The following is a 21,007-nucleotide window of genomic DNA, read 5'->3' as shown; positions in this document are numbered from 1 at the left end:
TGGTTCAGGAAAATGTGGTGGTGAGAGCTGACCCCATGTTCTCCCTGTGGTATTGCTACCTCTAATGAGTTTTTGTTCTCCCAGCTTTGTTCTCCCAACATCTCAATGCCATCTCCAGCCTCCTCCTTCCCCCTTCACAACTGCCTGGGGAGTCCTGAAACACGTGGAGCTCGGCACCACACCGGATAAGGCCCCAGCTTTGGTGCTTGGTATCCAGAGAGGGGACATACTGTTCAGATCGCAGCCGATGAGCTCCATGCGCAGTGTGGTCCGGATGCTGTAGTGAGTAGGGTTAATGCGGATGTACCGGGCTATGATCGGAGGGTTGAAGTGATTTTCTTTCACTCCAGTTGCATCCACGTTTGCAAAGAACAACTGCAGGAAAAGGGAGAAGGAGGATTGTTGTACCAGTAGAAAGAGAGTTAGGACAAGGATTAGTGGGGAGAACAACATTTCTGTGTGGCACTTCTGTATGTTATCACCATCCTTACAAGAGAATGGCAGCTCAGGAAAGTGATTTGAGATGTGATTCATACCAAAGAAGCAAATGTGCCAAATCAGGGCGAATCACAGAGAAACAGGAGCAAAAACTTAGGGTCTGTGCAAATTAATGTGTTTTTATATTTTCACCAAACAGAGGGGAGAAAAAGAAGAAAAAAAGTCAGTCCTGGGACTTTTGAACCTGGGAAAAGTTTTGGCCATAGCTGGTGTACATGATGGAGGCTTTTCTGGATACTTTTTTCTCCCACTGGAATGATCAACTTATGCATATTTAGGTTGTGGTTTTTTTCTAATGAGTAAAGACCCCCAAAATCATCTGCATCTCCACAATGTTTTTAGAAAGCCAGATTTGCCTTTGGGGTCAAAAAACATATTCAGGCAAAATCTTATGCATAGGTCTAAGTAACATGCAACATAACATTAAACAGTGGATCTCACAGCCACCTGGGATCATGGAAAGAAATAGCGCAGTCAATTTAAAAGAGACAGATGGACACAGACAGCAAATCCCTTGAAGATCTGTGATCTTAATTCAGTCATCCTGGCAGTGAATCAAATATCTCGGGGGCTCAGGAGATCTCTGCCTTGTGTACAGATCTCCCTATAGCCCTTACTACCCCAAGAGACCCCATTCTGGGAAGACATTCTCCTCAAGACCCGTTTGCCTTACCATCTGGGTGCTGGTGGCATTCCCCTTGTACTTTCTCCACGATTGCCCATCAAGGCTGTAGAAGACAACAAACTGGGAGATGTAAAGGCTGGAGAACTTTGTCGGGCCCTTGGGTTTTATGCCATGAATAATCATGAGATGTAAAAGGTCCACCTGAGAATGAAAGTCAGGGATTATTTTCTAACACAGAACCCAAGCCATGTTCAGGCAATGCACTGTGAACCCATGGAACTCACTTCCTCATGACATATCTGAACACAAGTTATAAAACTAGTTAAAGCAGTTGTTCATAAGGGCACAAGTCAGTCAACAGCTGGGAGAGGGCAGGGGAGAGCTGTTTGGAGAGGTGAACTGTTCTCACTTGGTCTGTGGGAGATATTTGCACAATCTGATGCTGCAGCTGGACCATCAAGTGATTCCTCTGCTGCACTGAGGATGGATCTGGGGGTCAGACCAGCAGCAACCATGGCCAGACCATCTGCCATTAGGATCTCAGAGCTCCCCTCCCAGAGGGGAAGCAGGGGAAATAGCAGGACATAGCTGGGGAGACACTGGCCATCCATGTGGGTCCTTCTGCACAGTGCATCAGTTGCAATGCCCCCAGTGGTGCCTCCAGCCACAGGGCTCCTCTTACCTGGATCCAGCCATTGCGGTCGGTGCTCCAAGCATTGATGGAGCCGGTGTTATCCAGCCTGGCCAGGTAAGGAGCCCACTGCCCTGTGAGAAGAGCTTACAGATATGAGGGTGCTGCTGGCCCCTGACACTGCCCAGCCCAAGGCAGTGAGAAGTCCATACACAGGATAGGGCCTAGGGTTTAGTAGCCACATACAGGGTGGCAGAGCACTGACGCGATAGGCCAGACATGTGGCACCTCCACGTCCCCAGTGGGATGCTGACATAGACATGGATGGAGGAATAACCCAGGGACCCAGTGTAGTAGAGCCTTGGTCAGGCAAGCACAGGAGTTGCGTTGCTGAAGCTGCCCCAACCTCACCTGCCTTCCTTGCAGCAACAACCCCTACTCACCATACTGCCCTGACGCTGTAATCTGAGAGTCTGCAATGTGGCCTGAGGCCAGGCCAAGGGCATTTCTGCAGTCTGCAGCCAAACACAGAAAAGGAGGGTGAAAAACCAGGGTGAGTTAATTAGATAACAAGACTTCTGAAATAAAAGCCTAAGCTGGGTAGCAGCCTTCAGGCTCAGGGAGATTGTCTCAAGCCTCCAGAAGTCCTCAGGCTTGTTTGTCTCATACTAAATGGTGGGTTTCAGATGCCTCCACATCCATCCCTGAATTTTAAGGGTGCTGGAAGTTCTTGTTCCTAACTTCGATGTCAGCAGCAGAGAGTTCCTAGCATCACCCACAGCAGCCTCTTACCAAACTTCTGTCCCTGAGTCCCTGACCTCTTATTCCCATGTCCTAATTTCCCAGCAATGCTGACAAGTGTTCCTTCCTTATACCCTTATACCCTTCTTGCTCCTGGTCCTTTTTGTTGCTAGGCAGCATCTTTTAAAAACAAATATCACGTCACTAAAGGAAAGTCTGCCTGACACCTCTGTCTGTGTCTCTCTTCTGGTCTGCTGAGCACAGGGTTGTTTGTCTCTTATAATAAACATTATTATCAGCAACTTGTCACATCTTGGCAAATGCTTCTGAGGAAAATGCAAATTTGAAATCTTAAGCAGATTTTTAACTTATGGAAACATTTTCTGACTGACATTTAATACTCCTTTAGGAAGAAAAGGGAGACTGTCACTGTGTGATAATATACTATTCTCACAAACCACTTCCCCCAGTGCTCACTTACAGTGAGGCAGAAATGTGTTGTTCTGGAGTGAATGTAGTGAGAGGTTTCCCGTGGATTTTGCAGTTGCTTTTGGGGCTGTTTCTATCAGAGCAACCTGTAGTCATGCAGTGTCGCTCACTGCTCTCCTGCCATCACTCTGTGCCTCAGTTTACCTCTTGATGTGTGGTTAGGCAGTGGGGCACGGTACCTTCCTGACAGTGTGGGCACGCACCAGCATGTGCATGCAGTTTCTGGGGTAAGTGCATTTTACAGGAGGTCCAGGGACCCTCAATTTTGGAAAACAAGAGCTCTAGGAGCAAATGTTTGCAGGCAAATGAAGCTGGTCTCCCAGCCTTCACCCCAACTGTGTCCCTGACTCTGTGCTCTCTGCTGGCCTGCGTAGGGTGGCAAGGGATGAAGTCATGACTTTCTTTCAGAGTGAAAACCCAGAAGACCCCACTTGGGCTACCCTAGGGGAAACGCTGAGAGCCCTGGGGCGGGGTGAGCTCAAAAATATGCTGACCACGGCCATGGCAACAAGCAGGCCAGAGCACAAAGAGGATCACTCACTCAGGTTGTACACGAGGAAGAGAGCACTCATGCCAGCTTGCTGGTGCTCTCCCACTTTGCACTCTACCCGCCAAATCCCAGCATGTGAGGGCCACATCTCCACCGTCGCAAAAACACCTGGCCAGGAATGGAGAGCAGAGCAGAGGGGAGTTACTGGCTGTAATGGGATGCCACAGTGCCAAGCATTGTACAAACAGAGAGTCAGATTCTTCCAGCTCCATTCCCCCTCCTTGTTATCTCCCCACATCCTTGGCACTTCCTAACAAGCATGGACATGAAGCCCCAACAGCTGGGGTGTGCACGGTACCCATGCTGCATCTCACCAGGATAAAGGTTGTAGACTCCCATGCGATACTCCTGGCTAGTCCTGATGCTGAACAGCTGCCCGTGAAAGTGGATGGAGTGAATATCCTCAGTGCTGCCCATGTTCAGGAGGTGCCATCGGACCCGTTGTTGCTGAGCCATCACCAGCCCAGGCAGTGTGTCACTCACGTAGCCATTGATGGCTAGGGAAGGCAGTGGTCAGGAGCAGCTCAAGACTCCAGGGTTTTTCCATACAAGTATAGACTGTGGGATGGAAAGGGCAAGGGCAAGGGTCCTCACCATGGAAAGAATGGTTTCTCTTAAAGTCAGGGTTGTCTTGCTGGATGCGGCAGGGAGGGCGGCAGTTCCTCTCCATGTTCTCCAGGAAGTACCAGCTTTTGGTCTCATCAAAGATAGTGAAGAGCAGGGAGAACTCCTGTACAGCCAGCTGCCGCCTGAAAACGAAGCTCAGCACCCCACGGCGGCAGATGATCAGTGGCCCAATGAGGCCTGAATGCAGGTCCTTTTCCTGCCAGGGAGCCGGGAAAGAAGGGTTTGCCTTAGAGGAAGAGGCACAGCAGCAAGGAAAGCAGGGGCCCTGTCTGCATCCCTGGCATGGCTCCCACTCGTGCACAGGGCATGGCACGTGCAGAATGTGAAAGACATACTGGGTTCACTGGAGGATCCCCACTCTGCCTCTAGCTAAGAAAGGCTGTGCAGCAACTGTTTGCACGTGCTTTCAAGAGAAGTGGTGTCTGTCCAACAGTCCCTACCCCACTAACTTTGGAATCCATGGGACTAATTCAGCCAGATTTGGCAGAGGGGTAGGGGACTGCAAAATGCTAGTTCCCTACAAGTCTCGTAAGCTGGTACAACTGAGGATGGGGAAAAAAAAAACCAACCCACCACAATTAAAAGAGGGGAAGAGAAAAGAAGAGAAGAGAAAGCACCAGCATGCATTTATCACTGTATTAGACACCTGAGAATATACACAGCCACAGTCTGCTTTCAGCACAGCACTATAGCAAAAGCCTTGACCTCACAGCCAGGACCCATGCATGCTGCCCATCTCTTCTTCCTGGGATGCCCCATGGAGCGGGCTGCCACCTACCATGTCCACGTTGGAGAAGTAAGCCCAGGCTTTGCAGTCAAACTCCTGTGTGGTGGGTGCCATCTGGGGCAGGACTTTCCAGGAGTACTTCCGGAGCTCACCGGGCTGCACTACCTCTCTACCCGGTGGTGTGCCCTGCATCTCCTCATAAGCTTGCAGTGTTGAATGGAAGGAGAAGGGCCGCAAGGCCAGGTTCTTGAATGTAACCTGCACCAGAGGGAAGGCAAAGCAAAGGGAGTGTAGGAGGGGGCTAAGTGCAGCACTGAGAGTGCCCTGGACCCTGGGATTGGATCCAGCCAGCTGGTGGGAAGGAGGCAGCCCTGTCCCCTGTGCCTAGACCTCCAACTGGGCCCCATGCAGTGGCCAACCCTTGCTGAAGCACAAGCTGTGGCTGTGTAGTGTGATTCCCAGTGGAAAGCACATCCTGGTCATGTCAGCAGGACAAGGCCCTCTCCCTGCTCAATGAGAGCAAGGTCAGCTACACTACTGTCTCTGGAGCCCAAAGGTACTGAATCCATCCTGGTGAAGATTTCAGTGAAAACTGGGCAACTTCTCCAAGCATATGAGTCCTGAGCCTGGTGAAGAGCCTTTCACCTCTTCCTTAGCTGGGTGCTGAAGGACCTTTGGTGCTGAAGGAAGCCCAGGCCTGCCCTCACATATAACACCCAAAGAAGCTGTACTGAACCCTGCTTAGGTCATTACTCTTTTTACAATCCCTTCACCGAAAAGGGTCCCCATGGAGCCCAGGAACTGCTTGGGCTGTGCTGTTACAGGGGTTGGGCCTGTCTCAGGTTCAGGGCTTTGCATTATCACACTGAGTTTCCTGCTGGCCCATTCCTCCAGCCACTGATTTCCCTCTGAATGGTGGTTCTGCCTCGCAACCTGGTGCCATCCATGTGCCATGCAGGGTGCCAACAGGGCAGCTACTGCCTCCAAGCCCTGAAGATGACCCCATGAGCATTGCAGAACCTGCAGGCCCACCTCAGCACTCCCTCTGGCTGAATACAGCCAGCACAGGGGATTTCAGGTTTTATAGGAAATGGGAACTTTCAATTCACCATGATGACATCTTCAACTTCTGCCCTGATGTATGGCCCAAGGATGCCCAAGTGCTCGTCCAGCTCTCCCCGCAGCAGCGGCTGCGTGAAGGAATCGTCCATGTATTCTCGGAAAACCACCTTGCGGTACTGCCGGAAAGGCTTCCTCCTGCCGCTCCTGCTGGGGTGAGTGCAGTTAAGTAAGTCAGGTGATACTCTCCCATAGGGAGGGTAGCCATTGCAGGGCTGTGGTAATTTGGAGCCTAGAGCATCCCTGAACTACTTGCAAGGAAGCTCATCATGGCTGGAGCTACAAAAATCCCCAGGTGGAGGGGAAGCACTGGGACCATCCTTTCCCTGGGCTGCTTGGCTGGGTTGTACAGTCATAGACCCATGATCCTGCCTGCCAGGACATCCCAACTCACGCATCAAGCTATGCCATGCAGTGCAGGCATGAGGGACAGGCGCACTTACGTGGCTTTTAGGAAGTGCTGGGGTCTCTGGTTGCTGTATTCCCACATCACCTCCACTGCTGCAATGAAGTATTGCCGTACCTCCCCCTGGAAGGAGCGTGGGTCGTGCTCCTCTTCCCCGTAGATGTCGAAATCCTCCATGGTCTGCTCTGTGTCACCATACTCGTCGTAGTCCAGATTGTCAGCCTTTGGCCTTGAGGGGCTGGAATGGGTCCCATTGTTCAGAGCCAGTCTCTCCCTATGTCCTGGGGCATGGTTCCTCTTCCTAGCTGTGCTGTTGCTTTCCCCATCCTCCTTGGGCTCTCCTAGGCCCTGGCCCTCTCTCTTCCCAGTTTCTCTGAGGATATCTTCCCCACTGAGCATCTGCCATCCATCCGGACTAGCTTGCACATACTTGGCTGTGTTTTTGGTAGTGCGGTGGTTGCGAGGGGGGCTGCTTGGAGAGAGGGAATAGTTCTCTTTGGACGCTGGTTTCATAGGGATTTCTTCTGGGCTTTGCCCAGGTGTGCTCTCAGGCACGTAGTCCTCTGTGGCATTTGTCTTGAGCAGCTGAGGCTGAGGACTGAACTGACTCAGCTGATCCACAGAGTTTGTCTCCTCTTCCATCTGGCTTCTCCCCTGAGTTTTCTTGCTGGGAGCCCCCCACACAACACCTCTGCCCAGCTGCAGCTTAGCCAGAGCTGGGGTCCGCAAGCCCCTGGTGTGTCCTGCTGCCCCCAGAGAGACTGGGTCCCAGTTTGAGGCCAGGTCTGCAGGCACAGCAGCAGCCTGCGTTTCTGACCTGCTTGCTGCCATTGCCACCTTGCTTCCCAGTGCTCCCCATGTGGGGAAGGAGCGTCCTTTGCGCTGGGCCCCATCACTGCTGCTCCATACACCCCCATCTATGCCTGGCCTCCCCTCAGGATGCATCTCATCAGCACTATCTCCTATTAGAGCCTGTGGAGCATCCCTGTCCAGGTGTAGTCTTCCCTCAAAGATGTTTGGTTTTTCTTCCAGGCTTTGCTGGGCTACCATCACTTCAGGCAAAGTGTCGCTTGATATCAGGGACCTCTTTTTGAAGCGAGCACCGCAAAAAGGGGAATGAGGTCCACACACCTTTGGGGCTTTCTTATTTACTGCTGTCTCAGGGGTCTGGCTGGCCAGATCCTGCTCTGCTATGTTACCCACAGAGAGGGGCTCACTGCTGCCAGGCCAACTGGTGTTAGGAAGACCCTGACCATGCATCAAGCCTCTTCTCTCCAGTGACCTGGCTTGTTGAGGCCTCCAGTCAGGGCCACTCATGCTCCGGGCTGGAGCTCTGTGTCTCAGAAACTGCTCAGGGCTGTTTAAGAAAGCATCTGGGAACTGCCTTGTGTCATTGGCCATGACGTTTGATTCAGGAAAGGCAAGACTGTCCATCTCTGGCAATTCCTTAGTGGATGTAGCACCCTGAAACACTGCCTCCAAGATTAATTCATCCCTCTCTTCCATCATTATATATCTGGAAGACTCAAGGTCATTGGTATGTGCAACAGTAGTTTCTAGAAGGTGTGTGCCTTTGGAAAGTTCACTGGCTTCTTGTTCTGTGCCACTTTTTGCAGGCAAGGAGTTACTCTCATCTGTGAGGAATTTTTCCTGTACAGGTTTGCTGGGTCCCAGGTCTGAGAAAGAAACATTTTTCCCTTCAAAAGATTCATAAAACCCTTGCAAAACCACTTCATGAGGTCTTTTTTCCAGCTTAGTATCTAGCTCATTTGATGAATAATTGCTTTCTCTGGTCTGACTGTGAACCACAGCATGAGAAGTCCTGTTGTCTTCTGTCTCGTCTGAAGATGCAGAAGGATTGTCCAGTGTGGAGGAAGAGTTACGATCAGTACTTAAAGCTGGTTCTGTATTGATTGTCTCCTTTGACTCGTATAGATTTAAGGATATTTTATCAGCTTCTCTTACCAACTTGTCCTCAGCATCCTGTGAAGACATGTCTTGAAGTCCCAGATTGTGCTCCAGGTCATTCTGATTAAATGAGATCCTATTCTCTTGAAGAGCAGGTTTGCTAGCAGCATAAGTAATTGAGTCCCACAAGCTTGTTGCATGAATAGCTGTCTTTTGAGGCTCTGCTTCCAGGATCTCTAATGTACCACCAGACTGGACCATCATCCTTTTTACTGGTTCCTGCACCTCTGAGATTTTTGTCATCTTTTGTCCTGCCAGAGCATCTTCTGGAGCTGGTGGGGATCGGTGCAGCCATTGCTGACCACCTTCTGAGCTCACAGTACCATGGACACTTCCACTGACACTTGCCAAGTGTTCTTCAGATGTGAGAGCTCCAAACCCTTCTTCCTGGCTGATGATTTTTGACAATTCTTCTTCATCATCCAGGAATGATTCATAGGACACTGGCTCATAGTTTGTCTCTGGCAGAGAAGACGTGGAAATATCAGGTGGATGTGGGATTGTTCCTAAAAGTGTTGTTGTGCCATTGGAAGGGGGATCAGAAATCCAGCCATTGCTCAGGAGGGCCCCATGGCTGGGTTCTGTCAAGCACAATCTTGGCTTCTGTGTCTCATTTCTGGAAGAGGTGATGTTGTTTAGTTGCTTATTCACACATGTCCTGTGCCATCTCTTTCTTTTAGAGAACCCCCTGGGTTGGAAGTCAAAGGTGCCATCCTCCTCATTGAAATCCACATAATCTTCCCCATCAGGATATTGCTCATGCTGGCACTGCAAAACTGTGAACTTGGCGCGCATCCCTCTGTCTCTGAAATCAGGATTCAGGCACCCCAGTGTCCAGATGCCTATCTCAAGAAAGGACAAGAGGACACCATCAGCCTACCACAGTGGGAAATCAGAAGAGCTGCCATCCCCATGCTGCTCCCTTGCTAGTGCAACCCATATTTTCAGGCAGCCTTTGGTTGATGGTAGTGATTTCATGTTTTCATAATCCCTAGAGTATCTTACAGCTGGACTCACAAGACATCAGGGTTGCTGGCAATATCAGAGCCAGTCCTGACAGGCTGGTGTTTCCTGCCAGAGCTTAGTGAGTTACACACACCCGCAAGGCCCCAACAATAGCTTGGTGAGAACAGTTGATGCACTGACAACCCACAGAGCCTTCAGGATTATTGCCAGCAGCAGGGTAACCACCATAACCCACCTCCAAAAACATGCTGGTGTTCTTAAATACACCTCTCGCCCAGACACAGTCGTCACGTCTGTCCCACTCAAGGAGAAAGAAATGAAAAGGTTGCCTCTTGCTCACATCCCCAGCCAATGCATTTGCTCCCCTAGGCGAGCGCCTCTTCTCCAGGTGCCAAGAGTGGGTAAGGAGGTGTGTAATAACCAGGCTGTGATGCTGGAGAGAGCTGTCATCTGCTGCTGGCTGAACTGCTTGCTCAGAGCTCAAATGGATGCAAGGTTTGGATTGGTTTTAGAAAGCTTTCTGGGGTATCTAGAAATCCTGTTATCTTGGCTCAGGGTGCAGCACTCATGACCATCATATCAGTGTTTGCAATCACATGGTAAATTCTATGTTTCCTCTGTGAGTGAGAAAATGGTTAATGGCACCGCTTTTGCAAATGCTAAGGAAAAAATGATGAGCTGGGGGAAATCAAACCAAACTCTGAAGCAAATCCTTCCTAGGACTTCTCCATGGATGTGATTTCTGTCCTTGAAAAGGTGTGGAGATAAATGGGATGCTGTGACCAGTGGCTGAACCCACAGCAAGGACAGTACTGCTGCTCCTCTTGCCCTCTGACCTTGGAGCAGATGCAAGGTTCATGGGACTCATGTTAATGCAACCAGCTTACTGGCTTGGTAGCATGTGTGACCTTAACACATCCTATTAATGAAGTAAAACACAGTAATTTAATTTCTTTGATTTAAGCATTGGAAGGATTTAATCATTGCCTCTCACTTTGCTGTTCCAGCAGGTTGTGCATTTCTTTTCTCTCAGGGCTGCCAAAATGCAATTAGGTACCAGACATCTGCCTGGAGGTGCTTGCTTATCTCTGCTGTGATGCCAAGCCCATGGTTTACAGAATAGCCCATCTTACTAACCTGGCTTTTCCAAACTCATGAAGACTGTTTCTCCAGAAAATGGGAAAAGGGTAAGCATGTCCTCAAAGACCATGTTGCGCTTGAATGTGTTTCCAGAGAAGAAGATGGAAAGGAAATCTGTTTGGGCCCCAACACTCAGGACATACCAGTATACAACTTCATGCAGGCAGAGTTTTGGTTGGAGGTTGTCAAACACAAAACCGTTAATAGCTGAAAGAGAGCAGGAGTGAAACATTTTGTCAGGATCTGATTCCCCCATGGCTGCCAAAGTGCTGCATGTTCCCTGCTTGTTCCCTGGGGCAGGGATGAGCCTGTGTCTGCTGTTCTTTGCAGGGAGCCCCTGGCCGAGCACTCACTGTGCATCATGTTGGAAGCATAAAACTGGGGGTCCTGCGTATCCACATGGGTTGCGTCAGTGCAAAACCGCCTGATGTTCTCCTCCAGGTACCAGCTGCGGTTCTCATCAAAGACTGAAAACAGCACCAACCTGGTTTTGTCTGACATTATCTGGAAGGTGGAGAGGGAAGCAGTTATTCCTGATCTGATCAGAGTGCCCCCAGGGCCTAGTGTAGCTGCCAGATCTTAGCCTGGGTGCATGGGGAAGAGTTTACTGCTGTTTCATAGGAGTTAGAGTCCAGGTTTGGAGAGAAGAGGGCATGCAAGAGATGATGGGGAAGGCGGGGCATTGGGACTGATAGTTGGATTGAAGAGAACAGGACAAACAAATTTGGTTTTACCCAAATATTTCATCCAATGCAGTTATGCCAGCCTTTCAGCTTGGCAGTTGAGGCAATAAAGGAAGGACCCACCTGATTTCCCCTCTGATCCATGGACTTCTTAAAGCAGATCAGGAGGGGCCCAATCAGGCCTGAGGCCGTGTCTCGGACTGGGTCAATGGAGCTGTAGTAGAAACGAGTGAGGCAGCGAGGATCTGCCTGTGTTGGCCCATCCTCAGTGGTGACCCTCCAGCTGTAGGTGAATGACTGGCCAGGGGCAACAGGAATGTCCTTCACGTCCTTATCTGGCAACACACAGCCCAAGGGCAGATCAGTTAGATTTGGGCTGCTCCTGCAAGGGGTGATCCTGCTTTTTAAAAGTGCTCAGAAAGGTTTCCTGACCACAAAAGTTGCAGAGAAAATTACTCAAACCCACACCCACCCCGGGATGGCACACTGACTGCTAGCATGCACATGCATGGAAAGTTGATCTCGACAAAAGGAGTCCCTGGGACCAGGTGAGGATGGAGAGAGAAATGCTTAATTTAGAAAGCTCTTGAAACTCTTGCAAACTGGAAAATTTGCCCAGTCTCAGCTGTGTCTGGGCTGCCTAGAAGAGTTTGCAGCTGAAGGTACAGAGCTGGGCAGGGCTGAAATGGGAGAAAAACAAGGCAAGGAAAGATAGATCTTTAAGCAGATACAGGTAGACCATGAGTAAAGCAAGGAGGAGATCTGGAAGGAACAGAAGGAAAACTCAAATGCAAATAAATCCTCTGAGCATTCAGTAGGATCTTGCACTGACATAGCCTTAGCAAAAATACCTTTCTCTGCTCCAAGGGCCCAGCTGAGCTGCTGTAAGAGCATGGTTTGCAAATGTCATGTGTCAGTCAGGGTAGGAATAGCTCTTTTTTTATTTATACTCCCCTAAAAAGCATCATCCCTGTGGCTCCAGGACGACAACTTGCCCACTTTCACAGAGTTGAATTGCTGGAAAAGCTGGTGAGCTATGTCTGGCTGGGGGATGACAGGGGGGCAGGGACAGGGATCCCAGCTCCCTTGTGGGATCCCTGGCAGCTGATGGATCACTTTGCCCTTTTGACTGTCCTGAAGGAAAACCTTAATTTAGATAGACAGTAACAGGTTACAAAGCTGACCTAGTCCGCTGAACTCCTTAGTGGCTTCCATCCTAGTTCTGTCACCTCTGCTGCAGCAGAGGAGCTTTTCTCCAGCCTCTGCAATTGCTCCCACCATTGTGATGCACCAGAAAGGGGAAAGAGGAAGAGAGGAGAGGGATATGGCATGATTTTGCCCTGGTGGAATGTGGGATGCCCTTGCAAAGTCATGATCCTGGGAGTATGCTGGCAGGGGATGAAAGCAGTTCTGGGAAAGGGATCTGTTAACTCAGCAACCTCAGAGCAAAAACCACGAAGCTGTGAGAGCCTGAATGGCAATGAACACCCCACATTAAAGCAGAGCTGAGGGGGGAGAACTGTAAGCAAACTGGCAAAAACAGGCAGGGTGGTTCCTGCCTCATCAGAAAGTGGAGGCCTCTGGGATGGACCAAACAACATGGTCCCAGCTCCCTGGTGGACAATGCCCCTTTTTCTAGCCATCATCCACGTCTTCCTTAAAGACAGGGTTACATGGCACCAAGGGGGACATGAACCAAGAATCATCATCTCCAGGATTGCACTCAGGCACTTGGATGGATAAGCTGGACAACCAGTCTTACCACAGGCTGCAGGAAGCTATTCTGGCCCAGAAGAATGGCAGTGGCCAAGTGATGTCCCAAATTGTCATGGCCTGCCTTACCTTGGGAGGGCTTCAGGGTGTGGTATGGCCTTACACTGGTGAGGCCATGAGGGTAGATGTTGTATGGTCGGCTTGCCAGGTTCCTGAACACGATCTGAAATGAGGACAGCCACCAGGAACATTTAATGCTTTCTGAACGTTGTGAGGTCTCAAGGCTGCACTCAGTGTCCTCACAGGGAGGGAAACACTGGGAAGCAGTGCTCTGGGATCAGCTGCCTGCCAGTGTCCAATAGGGAGGAAGTCAGACATGTCTAGGACCACAAAGTAGGAGTCAGAATAGAAGAAACAATTGTTTATTTCTCTACCAGTCTACAGTGTCCATCTTTCTAGGAGGTGTCCATTTTAAGGTGGGGATGAATGTATCAGATTTATTAAAGGCAAGTCACTGTCTTTAGTCACACTTTGCATAATGTAAGAGGGCTGTCAATCTAGGAGGCCTCAGAGGACGAACACACTGAGTATGCACAGCAGGCAACAGCTTCAAAGTACTCCCCACTTCACTGCATGAAGCCCTTCATTTATTGCTCTAAATAGCTCTGTCAGGGCTTTGCCAGAGGGACATCTTCAGCTCCACACCCACAACTGCACAAGGAACCCCAGGCAGGGAGCAGAAAAGTGAAGCTCCTGGAAACCATCCCATTCCTCCTAGCAGCAAACAAGTCAAGTGGTCAGTAGAGGCACTTGGGGAAGACACAAGCAACAGTCCCCAATACTGTATGGTAAGAGCACACAGACAGAGACGAGTGGAGGCTGAGAGGACACTTCTGGCTCAGAGGAAGGTGCTGGATTCTATGTGTCATAGATGTAATTCACTACAATTCCTAAGATGGCTGCAATGAAGTCAAAATCAAAGGGGACCAGGCCATATCCTGTAACCTCTCTGCAGATCTCACAGAGAGTATTTAGCTTTAGCTTTCAGTAATATCTGCCTTTCTGGTGAACTTTGGACATTACCAAACATGACAGAGCACCTCAAGGTCTTATGTCAGATCTTAGCCACAAAGCAAGAGCTATTAGGAGGAACAGCATCAAGCTTTGAAGGTTCCCCTTCCAGTCTCTCTTTGTGAAAAGGAATCTCTCTCTTACCTTAAACTGATCTCCAACCTCTCCCTTAATGACAGGTCCCAGAATTCCCTTGTCCAGTTGATCAGACTCCTTGCGCTTCTTGAAGGTTGCATCCTCATACTCCACAAACATCACTTTCTTATACTTTGAACCAATCCGCTGAGGGCCAGCCTCCAGGAACAGGCGCGTGATGTTTCTGCAGGCAAGGCAGAGAAAGAGCAAATGGCTACATGCAGGACACTGTCAGAACCAGAGCAAGACCCTCCATTGTCCAAAGACCTATACAGCTGCCCAGGGACTACCAGTGCACAGTGGGGACACCCATCCCTGCAATCACAATATGCATCCTGGGGAATAACAATTCAAATAACTCAGTGCTTCTTTAATGGAGAAAGATTCAACTAGGTTGCACAGTAGCAGCTTTGGGCTGACACTGCCCTGTCTTGGAGGGAAGTGGTGAATGTAAGAGCTGAGAGCATGGCAGGTTGTCCCACGTCAGGAAACAGCCGCAGGATGTGGGTATAAGACAACAGAGCAGCTGCCTTTTCTTGATCATCCCAGCTCCTTTCCAGGAGCAAAGCCAGCCCTAAGCTGGAAAGGACACCTCCTCTGTCTTACCCTGCAAGGGACTGCAGGTGGGGATTTCTTCCCTGCATGCCTTGGTCTAGCATGAACCAGGATCCTCATCTAGGGCAGAACCTGGTGACCTCACTACCCAGCCAGCCCCAGCCCACAGAGCCTGTGCCAGCAGAGGGATGTCAGGACTGTTGACAAGTGTCATTACCATCCAGTGCTGACTAAGGTACTTCTGCTGAAACATCACACTTGCATCACCTCTCTGTCCAAGAAGTGGGGCGGCAGCAGGGTCTAATTGCCTCTGCCATCTAGAACAGGTCCTTCCAAACAGGGCAGGGAAACCCATACTCTGGGGCTGCAGGCACATGTCCTGGCTGTACAGGGCCTCCTGGCTGGAAGGTGAGAAGAGTCACCAGGCATTGCTGCCTGCTCAGAAGGGGCTGACCCTGGAGACCTGGGTGACAGAGAGACAAATGCCCTGGAGACAAACGTCTCTGCAGGGCATTTGGTAAAACAGAGCAAAGCCAGGTCCTGCCTTCCCACGGCCTCCACAAAACCATCCTTGTTCTGCAGCCATATTGTTAGCTTTAATAAAGACAACATTGTCCAGATTGGGCAAAAGGAAAATAAATTTCTGAGGAAAAGGGGAAGAACTGGCAGGGCTGCCTCAAGGAGCAGCCTCATGGGCACACATGCCCACTCTCACCTGTCCAGAGACACTGGCTTCACAGGGGCATAGTCCCAGTCCATTTCCTCAGCTGCGATATAGTGAGTCCATGTCACAGGCTTGTCTTTGGCAAAAGAACGCACGTGAATCACATGATAAGTTTCCTCATCTTCTTCAGGATAATCCATGTCCTCTGGCTTGTCTGACAGCTTCCCCATCTTTATCAGGCGCTCCTCCAGACACTCCTCTACCTTCACAATGGCCTCCATGCCAGCTGGGTTCAGACAAGCCAGGCAGAAAGGGTCACATTGACACGCCAGCACAGGCACATACTCCCCCAGGCTCTGCTTGGGAGATGCCCTCTCCACTCCTGTCCCCATCCAATTGCCCATCACATGGGTCAACCTATGCCATCCTGGTCACAGGCCAGAGTACACCTGGATGTAATGCTGCGGAGCAGGAGGGGCCTTGGAGCTGCAAGGACTGCATAGAACTTTGATCCCAGGCCATCCCCTGAAATTCTTTTCCCCTGAGGTCTTGCAGAATAAGGTTACCTTGCTGATGGGACAGTATCTGGCAGAACATCCGAAACCAGCCAGCTCTTGCTGGCATGGTCTGGGCTGTGAGATATGTGGCAGGGGAGATTTCTAGGCTGCTGAGACGGTGGCCTCTCACCAGGAACGTGTGGCCTTCAAAGAAGATGGAATGGACTTCTGGCCCAGTGCCCAACCCGATCACGTGCCAGTGGACCTGCTTCTTGAGGCACAGTGTGAGACCTGCCAGGAGAGAAGGAAAGCATCCAGGAGTCAGCACTGTGTCCATCCCTTGTCCCCACTCTTGTGTCATGGACTTGGAGCCTGACACATGCTGAGTAGAGTTCCCTGCCCTGCAAGGTGGTGGTTTCAAGCTGGAGAAGTTGCATGTGAACATGGACTGTCTCAGCAAAACAGAGCAACAGGCCCTGAGATAAGACTAGATTTACAGAGTGGGGGACTTCGGCAAGGGCTCTGGGAGGCATGCTGATATGAGGTCACAGTGGGATGCAGTGGCAAAAGAGGTAGATGTGCTCCTTGACTTTATAAATAGGGGAATCAGGAACTGGAAAGGGGAATCATTTATCTGATCAGAACACTGGCAAGCCTGATACTAAAACATTGCATCTGGGGCATGGCTTCGGCATGTCCTCAGCAGTAGTTGAAATACTCCCAAAAGGGCAGAGAGAGGTCACTAGGATTTTTTGAAGGCTGGAGAAAATTCCTTCCTCAGAGAGAGACAAAGAGCTCAGTGTGCTTAGGAAAGGGGAGATGACTGCATTAGAAAAATATTTTCCTGGGGAAAAACTAGTGTGGGTTGAAGACCTCTGTAATCTAGCAGGGAAGTGAATAACAAGAACAAGTTCCTGGAAGTTGAAGCCAAACAAAGTCAAATACAGAGTCAAGCACTTGTTTTTGGCACTGAGTGCAATAGGTGACTGGAACACATCCCAAGAGCCTGGGAGGAGACAGGGCGGAGGCTCCATCCTGAGGCCTTCAGCTCTCCATTGCCACCTCTCACACCAGGTCCTTCAGCCAGACAGAGAGTTGCTGGGTGGAGATGGATACCTTCTCGAGGGGAAACCCACTGTGCAGACACAGGAGCTGACCATGAGGGCTATTCAGGTCTTAAGCTCCATGGATCTACCAGGACAGGGAATTCAAGGGAGTTTTGCATTTGCCTTTTATTGGAGAATGGCCAGACCCAGGTGGGAGGTTTCAGGGTGTGGTTTATCAAGGTTGCTGATGGTAATTACTCTCTGGACAGTGTTTCCCAGTTTGCCTTAGAGATTCTTCATGCTCAGGCAGCTCTGGACCTTGTCCCAGAAGATCATCAGAAAATGCCAACTTTTGTCTTCACTGAAACTACAAACAGCCTTTTCTTTTGCTTTTCTGGAGAAAAGGAGGCTCAGGAGAGACGTTGTTGCTCTCTACAACTATCTGAAAGGAGGTTGTAGCGAGGTGGGTGTCAGTCTCTTCTCCCAAGTAACAAGTGACAGGAGAAGAGGAAATGGCCTCCAGTTGTGTCAGGGCGGGTTTAGATTGGATATTAGGAAAAATTTCTTCACTGAAAGGGTTATCAAGCATTGGAACAGGCTGCCCAGGGAAGCGGTTGAGTCACCATCCCTGCAGATATTTAAGACGTGTAGATGTGGCACTTAAGGACGTGGTCTAGTGGTAGACTTGGCAGCACTAGGTTAACGGTTGGACTTGATGCTCTTAAGGATCTTTTCCAAACTAAATGATTCTATGATTCTATTCCCCAAATCCTACAGAGGTGTGTCATTAGAACCAGGCTAGTGAGAGCTGAATTTTCCCCTCAATGCTACCTTCAGCATCATTCGCAGGGCTACAAGAGATGAAACTGTTTGCTACCAGCACTATTCCTGGAGACCTCCGAGGTGGTCAGCTGCACTTTGCAGCACAGACAGCAGGAAACAGGTCCTGCCCCACTTTACATGAGCAAGGCAGATCAAGGAGTTGAGATGTGATAGTCCCTCTGGGGTGAACACAGCCTAACATCCATCACCTGGAAACTCCTCTTGATGTATCTTCTCACATTCTTACACGAGCTATCTTTAGTTTACAGACCTGGCCACACCCCTGTTCCTACCACCTCCCATGCACACAGGTACTCACCAGGCAGTGAGCCATTGATGTAGCCATTGATGGTGTGCAGCTCAGTCCTGTTGTGAGGCAGGGGTTGAGGAGTTGCAAGGGAGCCGGGCTCAGAGTACCAGCTTTTCCCTGTGGGGAGTGGAGGATGCAGTCAGCTTTCACTTGAGAGCATTTCAAAGAAAATGAAACCTTCCCACTGGGGTGAAACCAATATCCAGGGAGGCCAGATGTGTGGTGCCTGTTGGAAATCCACAGCAGACCTGGCCATGGCTCTGCGTGTGTGGTGGTGACCATTGCATGTGACAGGGCATTACTCCCCAGCATATTTAGCCTGTGTGATGGGAACAAGGCTAGGGTATGGGATGGAAGAGCTGGGGGCACTGCAAGCTCCCTGCACCTGGGGCACAGAAAAAGGAATGGCAGTACTGCACCAGGAGCACATTGGGTGGGTGGGGGTGTCCTGGCTGTATCCCCTCCAATCTTGTGAAAATTAACTCTATCCTAGCCAAAACCCAGGACATTATCCACCCCTTCTTCTATACCATCTACATCATGCCCAGCTTCTACACTGTCCAATTATTCACCACCACTTTTCCTGTATTTGATACGTAAATATACATGTGTGTATATATATATACACCCACATACACAGATATCATTCCCTTAGTCTATGGGCCATCCCTCTAGAATGTCCATTTAGTTCATTTAGTCCATGACTTTGGGCATCATCTATCTTTCTAAAGTCTTTCAGGGCAGGAGAGATGGGGTGTGCTGTTGTGGTGTTGGATTGTTGCACGCTGCATCTGGAGCTCATGGCTGGTGTATCTGGCATGGCCCATGCCCATGGTCTGCAGGTTGAAGATCTGAATTTCAAGGAAGTTGCTGGGCTCCAGTTGCTGAAGTCAGTTCTAGTTCCATCATCGCTGCACTTTGCTAAGTTTCATCAAAGTTCATCCTTCATTAATTTGGGTGATTCTTACTGTAATACCATTGATACAGCATATAGCAATTGAAGTAGTGTCTGTGCCCGTTGCCAGGGTTAAAGTAGCCACAGTACCTGTTGCTGGAGTTGGGAAGCCTCAGCTCTTATCAGTCTGTTTTCCCTCTCTTCCATCTGAGGGTGCTGCCTACTATCGAGCAGTGTTTGGTAGCTACTGGCCAGGGCCCAGCACAGTGTGGTGAGTTGTGCCTCTTTGGAATAACCGCAGCATTTTCCTTTCAAACATTCTATCACTTTATCAGGGTCCTGTAGTTGTTCAGGAGTGAGGTTCCAAACCATTGGAAGTAAGAAGTTCTCTAGATACTGGCCCATATTCTCCCACATGCCATGCCACCCATGACTATCCAGCCTCAGGGCAGATCTCTGGGTGCTATTCTTAAAATAATTTTTTGTAACCCTAAACAGGACTTGAAATACATTCAGGAGACCTAGCAATAGGAGCATGCTGGCTTGAACATCCCAAGAGCATTCAAAATTCTCTAAAGCTGTTGTAACCAGCCTGAAGGGAAAAGGGGAGATGAAAGAGCAGAAGAAAGTATCCCCCTGTATTCCCTATAGCTTGGGCACAATTAATAATCAATTCTAAGAGATGTTGTCCAAGGTACAGACATGACAGCAATGTCACATACAAATAGCAGATTAACCTCAGGAGCATTCATGTTATCATAAATCAATATTACACAGTACAGCAAAATGAGAATCCTGACCCCTCTCCCAGAGGTGATAAACAGTGCCACATGGAATACATAGAGCAAGTAAGGATTTACATACCACAGCCATGTGAAGAAACAAAACACCATTGTGACCAGTGACTGTTTAAATAATAGTCTAAATATTTATAACAACTTTGTTTTAATACGGTCTGGTCAGATCTGTCGTTATCTCAAAACTTTGAGCCCCACGTTGGGCACCAGAAAGGACGGTTGTGGTTTAGCCCCAGCCGGCGGCTAAGCATCTCCCGCTCACACAGTGGTGGGATGGGGAGGAGAATCAGAAGAGAAAGGTAAAACTCATGAATTGGGATAAAGACAGTTTCCTAGGACAGCAAAGGAAGAGGGAAGTAACAACAAAAGTACTTCTAACCAAATTACAAAGTGGGTGACACCCAGTGGCAATTTGCTCCCCTCCAACCAGATGCCTAGGCAGTCCCCAAGCCATTCCTCCCTGGCCAGACCCCTTTATATGCTGAGCATGACATCATATGGTATGGAATACCTCTTTGGCTAGTTTGGGTCATCTGTCCTGGCTGTGTCCTGTCCCAGCTTCTTGTTAACTCTATCTTAGCTGAAAACCAGGACCAGGGGCTGTATAAGGCTTAAACCCTTGGGAGGCAGTATGGGAGCTGAGCAAGTGCTCGCACACAGCAGCCAGAGCATGTGCCCCAGACTAGGCTGAATTTAGGGTCTGACACTGGTCAACAGGGTGGTTACCTTCATCAAACACTGCGAAGAGCATCACAAACTCTTGCTGTGCATCCTCGTTCCCATCGCTCACCAGGGTCCCTGCAAGATGCCATGGGATGGATGTCTTCAAAAGTCAGCAAGCACAATGCCCCTCTCCCCGGGAAATTCCCTTTCTGCCCTCCAAGAACTGGTAAATGAAGGTAAGGCTGTGGATTGCTTTTGTCACATCTCGCAACTGGTACAGCCCTGTTTATAGCCTTGCAGTCCCCAAAAGCTCATGGTTGAGAGGCAGCTGACCCCAGAAGGCATCAAAAGGTCAGTTTGTGCTGCCTTCCCCTCACAGGCTCTCAGGATCCACTTAGTCACCTGGAAGACTCCATTTTACCTATTCCCCTCATCAGCACCATCATCTGTGCTCCTTGTCTAGGCTTCACTCCATCAGTGGAGAACCTGCTCCTGGTGAGTCAATGGAGCCTGCAGACACAGTGCCCTGGGAAATTACTCACGCCTATTCCTCTCCAGTGACTACAGAGGGCTCTGGACAACTACCTCCAGATGGCTCAACCAGGGGTGACCAATCCCACCCCAGGTACACTTCCTGGTGGCTTGCACTCAGCAAGTATTAACAGTCAG

General features: G+C 49.8%; 1 protein-coding gene across 2 annotated transcripts in view; it reads right to left on the bottom strand.

Annotated features, from left to right (window-relative positions):
* F8 (coagulation factor VIII) overlaps positions 1–21,007 on the bottom strand; it is a 90,501-nt gene that overhangs the window by 63,586 nt on the left and 5,908 nt on the right. Inside the window, exons 5-23 of one of the 2 annotated variants that reach the window (XM_075763351.1) lie at positions 20,402–20,473; positions 17,993–18,100; positions 15,875–16,096; positions 15,360–15,594; positions 14,099–14,273; positions 13,013–13,106; positions 11,294–11,505; positions 10,841–10,991; positions 10,485–10,694; positions 6,451–9,223; positions 5,998–6,157; positions 4,940–5,146; positions 4,129–4,357; positions 3,849–4,031; positions 3,526–3,642; positions 2,198–2,269; positions 1,806–1,888; positions 1,172–1,324; positions 231–375 (exon numbers count right to left, since the gene is read on the bottom strand). In XM_075763351.1, coding sequence (XP_075619466.1) covers positions 231–375; positions 1,172–1,324; positions 1,806–1,888; positions 2,198–2,269; positions 3,526–3,642; positions 3,849–4,031; positions 4,129–4,357; positions 4,940–5,146; positions 5,998–6,157; positions 6,451–9,223; positions 10,485–10,694; positions 10,841–10,991; positions 11,294–11,505; positions 13,013–13,106; positions 14,099–14,273; positions 15,360–15,594; positions 15,875–16,096; positions 17,993–18,100; positions 20,402–20,473 — 5,601 coding nt within the window. Of the gene's footprint in view, positions 1–230; positions 376–1,171; positions 1,325–1,805; positions 1,889–2,197; positions 2,270–3,525; positions 3,643–3,848; positions 4,032–4,128; positions 4,358–4,939; positions 5,147–5,997; positions 6,158–6,450; positions 9,224–10,484; positions 10,695–10,840; positions 10,992–11,293; positions 11,506–13,012; positions 13,107–14,098; positions 14,274–15,359; positions 15,595–15,874; positions 16,097–17,992; positions 18,101–20,401; positions 20,474–21,007 lie in introns of those variants that run through there. The other variant, XM_075763352.1, reaches the window with a different exon arrangement.

This window comes from Balearica regulorum, chromosome 11 (assembly GCF_011004875.1).
Source record: "Balearica regulorum gibbericeps isolate bBalReg1 chromosome 11, bBalReg1.pri, whole genome shotgun sequence".
In the NCBI taxonomy this organism is placed as follows: Eukaryota; Metazoa; Chordata; class Aves; order Gruiformes; family Gruidae; genus Balearica; species Balearica regulorum.
Note: the sequence above shows the minus strand (reverse complement) of the source record. Positions and strands in the feature narration are given on the sequence as shown.